Genomic DNA, 8,971 nt, shown 5'->3' with positions numbered 1-8,971 from the left:
CATCTGATATTGACATGGGCCGGCTGATGGTTCACGGGTGTTTGTATGTTTGCTAAGGGAAGTTGTTTTGCTGCAACTAGTCAGCTGGAGCTCCTCGGATGGCCGGCCGATTACAAGAATATACACGCAATTTGCGCAAATCGACACCTTTCCCGTTAATATAACAATATAACCTTTGTGTTTCTGGCTCGATCTGGTACAACATGTCAACTTCAGCAAGCAAATCATTGATCGATTGTCCCAGAAAAGGCTAATCGATGACCATACTGCCCCGGCCACACAGGTTGATCCCCTATAAATACTCTCCAGATCGCTGCAATATACTCACACAGTCACAAAGCTAAAGCAAACCTGAGCTAGCACAGCTACATCACACAATCACGAACTAGAGCGAACAATGGCTGCATCCAGGCCGAGCAGCATGGCCGTGGCAATGGTGGCGGTCGTGGCCGTGCTCCTGTGCGCGGGCGTGCGGCCGGCGGAGGCGTGCAACGGCCACCCGTGCCCCTCGCCGGCGGGCAATTGCCCCGTGAACGCGGTGAAGCTGGCGGTGTGCGCGGACGTGCTGGACGGGCTGATCCACGTGGTGCTGGGGCAGTCGCCGCCCAAGCAGCCGTGCTGCTCCATCATCTCCGGCCTGGTGGACCTGGACGCCGCCGCCTGCGTCTGCCTCGCCATCAACGCCAACGTCCTGGGCATCAACCTCGACGTCGACGTCGACCTCACGCTCCTGCTCAACTACTGCGACTGCAAGGTGCCCAAGGGCTTCCGTTGCGACTGATTGACCGTGACGGATGGTCAGTACGTCTTCGTGCATGCGTACGTTCCATGCTGCATGCATGCAAAGCATATGCATGTGCACGTACTCATTGTTCTTTGTTGTTTTGTTTTTGATATAGCTTACCACTCATGTCAAGTGGTGCATGTGCACGTACTCTACATGTCATGTTCAGCTGCCATTAGGATTGTCGCCGTGTGCTCGGTCTATATTTAACGTGTCAATTCCCAGCGTGTGTGCCGTTGTGTAGTAAAAGCGACATTTCCTTTTAATAAAAAGCACAGTTTTGTAATTGGACCCTTTTAAGTGTCACATGTGTGGCATGAAGCAATTTCGTCCACACACTCTTCTATCTACACATTGTGACACGTCAGTCATTTTGTTTCTTGCACATACGATGCATGCAAACAGGGCTAAAAAGAGACGTGTCAGTGGAAATCTTTTGGGTTTTCTAAACTTTAATATTTTATCTTTAAATGGAAAACCCGATGAAAAATCCGTTTTCATCATTAAAACTGTTACAACGAGGACTTCGAAACTAGATCACATATCGATATGTTTCGACGATTTTTTTGTGGTTAAAAGTTGCCATGTCTATTGCACATAAATTGCCATGGTGTTTACATTCAAATTGCCATGATATGTTTAAACTACTTTTTCTTCTACGTTTAAAGTAAATTTTGACATGTTATAAAAAAAGGGAATTAAGAAACTAAAGTTGCCATGGAGAATTACTAAAATTTGCCATGATCCATGAAATAATTTTGACATAGTTCATTATTAAAAAGAAATTCGTCGTCAATTACATTAAAGATGCCTAGTCAATGACACAAATTTGCCACGAACCTGGACCTAAAATTGCCATGGTGAATTACTTAAATTTGCCATGATACGTGCACTAAAATTTTCCATGGTTCATACAAAAAATAACTTCCATGGTAAAAATACTAGAATTGTCATGGTCAAAATACTAAAATTGCCATGATGAATTACTAAAAATTGCCATGATCCATGAATTAAATTTGCCATGGTTAATTACTAAAAATTGCCATGGCCAACTAATAAAATTTGCAGTGAAATGTTGTTGAAATACAATGGTAGCTTTAAATCTAAAAGAAAAAATAGATAAAATATATCATGGGAACTTTAGTGTAAACACTATGACAACTTTGGTGTAACATCATGGCAACTTTTGGCACAAAAAAATATTCGTCGAAACATATCAATATGTGTTATAGTTTTGAAGATCTCTTCAAGACGGATTTAATGATGAAAACAGATTTTTAATTGGATTTTTTATTTAAGAGATAAAACATTTTCAAGTCCGAAAACCAAAAAAATCATGTTGATGTCATCGGTTTGGTGTGGGAAAAAGGACGGTAATGAGAGAGTCGGATCCTCTAACATGCTCAAGAAATGTCATAGAGCTACAGTGTTCTTGTGTAAAAAAGAGAAAGAAAGTCAGGGAGCTTATGAAATTGAAATAGTTCTTTTGAAAAAAGTGAAACCAGTTTTTCTAAAATTGAAATGAGTCTTTTAAAATTGAACATGGTGTCATGAATTGAAATTGATCTTTTAGAAGTTGAAACATGTTTTTTGGAAATTGAAATAAGCACTGTTCATGAGCTAAGAGTGAAGGGAAATTAGGTTACTGTAGCTTACCTACCTTCCATTCGAATGTTAGAGGATCCAACTCCGATAATGAGGGCGTTTAGACCATGTTGCTTCGTGGCACACGTGTGACACTTATTATTTGGGTTGCAATTTGCGAGCTATGGAATTTTGGACGCGCCAGTCGACTCCGCGATGAAGAATAACAGACGATTCTGATGAAGAATAGCGGCACATCTAGTTGACTAGTTCCAAGGCAGTTCTAAGGCATCACAAGTTGTAGCGAGCAAGAACCGGCGAACAGATATGAGTTCGAGACTTGACAAGTGTTGGTGGGAGTCTTTCCAGACTAATCCTGGTTGGATTAGATGAAGTCCAAACCGAAGTTGGGAGTGAAGGAAATATGCCCTAGACGCAATAATAAAGTTATTATTTATTTCCTTATTTCATGATAAATATTTATTATTCATGCTAGAATTGTATTAACCGGAAGCATAATACATATGTGAATACATAGACAAACAGAGTGTCACTAGTATGCCTCTACTTGACTAGCTCATTAATCGAAGATGGTTGAGTTTCCTAACCATAGACATGAGTTGTCATTTGATTAATGGGGTCACATCATTAGGAGAATGATGTGATTGACATGACCCATTCCGTTAGCTTAGCCCCCGATCGTTTAGTATGTTGCTATTGCTTTCTTCATGACTTATACATGTTCCTATGACTATGAGATTATGCAACTCCCGTTTACCGGAGGAACACTTTGTGTGCTATCAAACGTCATAATGTAACTGAGTGATTATAATGGTGCTCTATAGGTATCTCCAAAGGTACTTGTTGGGTTGGCATATTTCGAGATTAGGATTTGTCACTCAGATTGTCGGAGAGGTATCTCTGGGCCCTCTCGGTAATGCACATCACTTAAGCCTTGCAAGCATTGCAACTAATGAGTTAGTTGCGGGATGATGTATTACGGAACGAGTAAAGAGACTTGCCGGTAACGAGATTGAACTAGGTATTGAGATACCAACGATCGAATCTCGGGCAAGTAACATACCGAGGACAAAGAGAACAACGTATGTTGTTATGCGGTTTGACCGATAAAGATCTTCGTAGAATATGTAGGAGCCAATATGAGCATCCAGGTTCCGCTATTGGCTATTGACCGGAGACGTGTCTCGGTCATGTCTACATAGTTCTCGAACCCGTAGGGTCCGCACACTTAGTGTTTCGATAACGGTTATATTATGAGTTTGTATGTTTTGATGTACCAAAGGTTGTTCGGAGTCCCGGATGTGATCACGGACATGACGAGGAGTCTCGAAATGGTCGAGACATGAAGATTGATATATTGGAAGCCTATGTTTGGATATCGGAAGTGTTCCGGGTGAAATCGGGGTTTTACCAGAGTACCGGGAGGTTACCGAAACCCCCCGGGGGCTTAATGGGCCTACATGGGCCTTAGTAGAAATAGAGGGCAGCAAGGGGAGTGTGGGCGTGCCCCCCAAGGCCCAAACCGAATTGGTTTAGGGCAAGGGGGCCGGCCCCCTCTTCCTTCTCCCCCTCTCACTTTCCTTCTCCCAAGTCCTAATCCAACTAGGAAAGGGGGGAGTCCTACTCCCGATGGGAGTAGGACTCCTCCTGGCGCGCCTCCTCCCTGGCCGGCCACACCCCCCTTGCTCCTTTATATACGGGGGCAAGGGGGCACCCCAAAGACACAATAATAGATCGTTTGATCTTTTAGCCGTGTGCGGTGCCCCCCTCCACCATAGTCCAGCTCGATATTACTGTAGCAGTGCTTAGGCGAAGCCCTTCGTCGGTAGAACATCAACATCGTCACTACGCCGTCGTGCTGACGAAACTCTCCCTCAACACTCGGCTGGATCGGAGTTCGAGGGACGTCATCGGGCTGAACGTGTGCTAAACTCGGAGGTGCCGTACGTTCGGTACTTGATCGGTCGGATCGTGAAGACGTACGACTACATCAACCGTGTTGTGCTAACGCTTCCGCTTTTGGTCTAGGAGGGTACGTGGACAACACTCTCCCCTCTCGTTGCTATGCATCACCATGATCTTGCGTGTGCGTAGGAATTTTTTTGAAATTACTACGTTACCCAACAGTGGCATTCGAGCCTGGTTTTATGCGTAGATGATATATGCACGAGTAGAACACAAGTGAGTTGTGGGCGATACAAGTCATACTGCTTACCAGCATGTCGTACTTTGGTTCGGCGGTATTGTTGGATGAAGCGGCATGGACCGACATTACGCGTACGCTTACGCGAGACTGGTTCTACCGACGTGCTTTGCACACAGGTGGCTGACGGGTGTCAGTTTCTCCAACTTTAGTTGAACCGAGTGTGGCTATGCCCGGTCCTTGGGAAGGTTAAAACAGCACCAACTTGACAAACTATCGTTGTGGTTTTGATGTGTAGGTAAGAACGGTTCTTGCTCAGCCCGTAGCAGCCACGTAAAACTTGCAAGAAACAAAGTAGAGGAAGTCTAACTTGTTTTTACAGAGCATGTTGTGATGTGATATGGTCAAAGCATGATGCTAAATTTTATTGTACGAGATGATCGTGTTTTGTAACCGGGTTATCAGCAACTGGCAGGAGCCATATGGTTGTCGCTTTATTGTATGCAATGCAATTACCCTGTAATGCTTTACTTTGTCACTAAGCGGTAGCGATAGTCGTAGAAGCATAAAGATTGGCAAGACGACAACGATGCTACGATGGAGATCAAGGTGTCGCGCCGGTGACGATGGTGATCATGACGGTGCTTTGGAGATGGAGATCACAAGCACAAGATGATGATGGCCATATCATATCACTTACATTGATTGCATGTGATGTTTATCTTTTATGCATCTTATCTTGCTTTGATTGACGGTTGCATTATAAGATGATCTCTTACTAAATTTCAAGATAAAAGTGTTCTCCCTGAGTATGCACCGTTGCCAAAGTTCGTCGTGCCCAAACACCATGTGATGATCGGGTGTGATAAGCTCTACGTCCATCTACAACGGGTGCAAGCCAGTTTGGCACACGCAGAATACTCAGGTTAAACTTGACGAGCCTAGCATATGCAGATATGGCCTCGGAACACTGAGACCGAAAGGTCGAGCGTGAATCATATAGTAGATATGATCAACATAGTGATGTTCACCATTGAAAGCTACTCCATTTCACGTGATGATCGGTTATGGTTTAGTTGATTTGTATCACGTGATCACTTAGATGATTAGAGGGATGTCTATCTAAGTGGGAGTTCTTAAGTAATTTGATTAGTTGAACTTTAATTTATCATGAACTTAGTCCGAGTAGTATTAACATATCTATGTTGTAGATAAATAGCTCGCGTTTAACTCCCCTGTTTTATTATGTTCCTAGAGAAAACTAAGTTGAAAGATGTTAGTAGCAATGACGCGGATTGGATCCGTGATCTGAGGATTATCCTCATTGCTGCACAGAAGTATTATGTCCTTAATGCACCGCTAGGTGACAGAACTATTGCAGGAGCAGATGCAGACGTTATGAACGTTTTGACAAAAGCTTGGTATGATGACTACTTGATAGTTTAGTGCACCATGCTTTACGGCTTTGAATCGGGACTTCAAAGACGTTTGGAACGTTATGGACCATATGAGATGTTCCAGGAGTTGAAGTTAATATTTCAAGCAAATACCCGAGTTGAGAGATATGAAGTCTCCAACAAGTTCTGTAGCTAAAAGATGGAGGAGAATAGCTCAAGTAGTGAGCATGTGCTCAGATTGTCTGGGTACTACAATCGCTTGAATCAAGTGGGAGTTAATCTTCCAGATAAAATAGTGATTGACAGAATTCTCTAGTCACCATCACCAAGTTAGTAGAACTTCGTGATGAACTATAGTATGCAAGGGATGACAAAAATGATTCCCAAGTTTTTCATGATGATGAAATCGATGAAGGTAGAAATCAAGAAAGAGCATCAAGTGTTGATGGTTGACAAGACCACTAGTTTCAAGAAAAGGGCAAAGGTAAGAAGGGGGACTTCAAGAAGAACAGCAAGCAAGTTGCTGCTCAAGTGAAGAAGCGCAAGTCTGGACCCGAGCCTGAGACTAAGTGCTTCTATTGCAAAGGGACTAGTCACGGGAAGCGGAACTGCCCCAAGTATTTGGCGGATAAGAAGGATGGCAAAGTGAACAAAGGTATATTTGATATACATGTTATGGATGAGTACTTTACTAGTGTTTATAGTAACCCCACGGTATTTGATACTAGTTCAGTTGCTAAGAGTAGTAACTCGAAACGGGAGTTGCAGAATGAACATAAACTAGTTAAGGGTGAAGTGATGATGTGTGTTGGAAGCAGTTCCAAGATTGATATGATCATCATCGCACACTCCCTACACTTTCGGGATTAGTGTTGAACCTAAATAAATGTTATTTGGTGTTTGCGTTGAGCATCAATATGATTTGATCATGTTTATTGCAATATGGTTATTCATTTAAGTTAGAGAACAATTGTTGTTCTGTTTACATGAATAAAACCTTCTATGGTCATACACACCAACGAAAATGGTTTGTTGGATCTCGATCGTAGTAATACACATATTCATAATATTGAAGCCAAAAGATGCAGAGTTGATAATGATAGTGCAACTTATTTGTGGAACTACCGTTTAGGTCATATTGGTGTAAAGCGCATGAAGAAAATCCATGCTGATGGGCTTTTGGAATCACTTGATTATGAATCAGTTGATGCTTACAAGCCATGCCTCATGGGCAAAGATGACTAAGACTCCGTTCTCCAGAACAATCGAGCAAGCAACTAACTTCTTGGATATAATACATACTGATGTATGAGGTCCGATGAGGGTTGAGGCTCGCGGCGGGTATCGTTATTTTCTGACCTTCACAAATGATTTGAGCAGATATGGGTATATCTACTTAAAGAAACATAAGTCTGAAACATTTGAAAAGTTCAAAGAATTTCAGAGTGAAGTGGAAAATCATCGTAACAAGTAAATAAAGTTTCTACGATCTGATCGCAGAGGCGAATATTTGAGTTACGAGTTTGGTCTTCAATTAAAACAATGTGGAATAGTTTCACAAACTCATGCCACCTGGAACACCACAGCGTAATGGTGTGTCCGAATGTCATAACCGTACTTTATTTGATATAGTGCAATCTATGATGTCTCTTACCGATTTACTACTATCGTTTTGGGGTTATGCATTAGAGACAGCTGCATTCACATTAATAAGGGCACCATCTAAATCCGTTGAGACGACACCGTATGAACTGTGGTTTAGCAAGAAACCTAAGCTGTCGTTTCTTAAAGTTTGGGGTTGCGATGCTTATGTGAAAAAGTTTCATCTTGATAAGCTCAAACCCAAGTCGGAGAAGTGCGTCTTCATAGGATACCCAAAAGTAACTGTTGGGTACACCTTCTATCACAAATCCGAAGGCAAGATATTTGTTGCTGAGAATGGATCCTTTTTAGAGAAGGAGTTTCTCTCGAAAGAAGTGAGTGGGAGGAAAGTAGAACTTGATGAGGTAACTATGCCTGCTCCCTTATTGAAAAGTAGTTCATTACAGAAATCTGTTTCTGTGACTCCTACACCAATTAGTGAGGAAGCTAATGATGATGATCATGTAACTTCAGATCAAGTTACTACCGAACCTCGTAGGTCAACCAGAGTGAGATCCGCACTAGAGTGGTATGGCAATCCTGTTCTGGAGGTCATGTTAATTGACCATGACGAACCTACGAACTATGAGGAAGCGATGATGAGCCTAGATTCCGCGAAATGGCTTGAGGCCATGAAATCTGAGATTGGATCCATGTATGAGAACAAAGTATGGACTTTGATTGACTTTCCCGATGATCGGTGAGTCATTGAGATTAAATGGATCTTCAAGAGGAAGACGGACGCTGATAGTAGTGTTACTATCTACAAAGCTAGATTGTCGCAAAAGGTTTTCGACAACTTCAAGGTGTTGACTATGATGAGAGTTTCTCACTCGTATCTATGCTTAAGTATGTCCGAATCATGTTAGCAATTGTCACATTTTATGAAATCTGGCAAATGGATAAACAAAACTACATTCCTCAATGGATTTATTAAAGAAGAGTTGTATATGATGCAACAAGAAAGGTTTGTCAATCCTAAAGGTGCTAACAAAATATGCAAGGTCCAGTGATCCATCGATGGACTGGTGCAAGCATCTCGGAGTTGGAATATACACTTTGATAAGTTGATCAAAGCATATAGTTTTATACAGACTTGCGGTGAAGCCTGTATTTACAAGAGAGTGGGAGCACTACAACATTTCTGATAAGTATATGTGAATGACATATTGTTGATCGGAGATAATGTAGAATTATTCTGCAAAGCATAAAGGACGGTGTGGGAGTCCTGGATTAGGGGGTCTCCGGACAGCCGGACTTTATCCTTTGGCCGGACTGTTGGACTATGAAGATACAAGATTGAAGACTTCGTCTCGTGTCCGGATGGGACTCTACTTGGCGTGCAAGGCAAGCTAGGCAATATGAATGTGGATATCTCCTCCCTTGTAACCGACCTTGTGT

General features: G+C 42.4%; 1 protein-coding gene across 1 annotated transcript; it reads left to right on the top strand.

Annotated features, from left to right (window-relative positions):
• Positions 1 to 390: 390 nt before the first annotated feature.
• On the top strand, positions 391 to 1,050 carry LOC123148629 (lipid transfer protein EARLI 1-like). The gene has a single exon (XM_044568098.1). The coding sequence runs from the start codon at positions 398 to 400 to the stop codon at positions 779 to 781; it is 384 nt and encodes a 127-aa protein (XP_044424033.1). The 5' UTR covers positions 391 to 397; the 3' UTR covers positions 782 to 1,050.
• The last annotated feature ends 7,921 nt before the right edge of the window (positions 1,051 to 8,971 follow it).

Source organism: Triticum aestivum, chromosome 7A (genome assembly GCF_018294505.1).
Source record: "Triticum aestivum cultivar Chinese Spring chromosome 7A, IWGSC CS RefSeq v2.1, whole genome shotgun sequence".
NCBI lineage: Eukaryota > Viridiplantae > Streptophyta > Magnoliopsida > Poales > Poaceae > Triticum > Triticum aestivum.
The sequence above is the reverse complement of the archived record's forward strand: the minus strand, read 5'-3'. Positions and strand labels throughout refer to the sequence as shown.

Coding starts and splice junctions, on each gene's coding strand:
- LOC123148629 (XM_044568098.1), top strand. CDS start 398: ATGGCTGCATCCAGGCCGAGCAGCATGGCCGTGGCAATGGTGGCGGTC.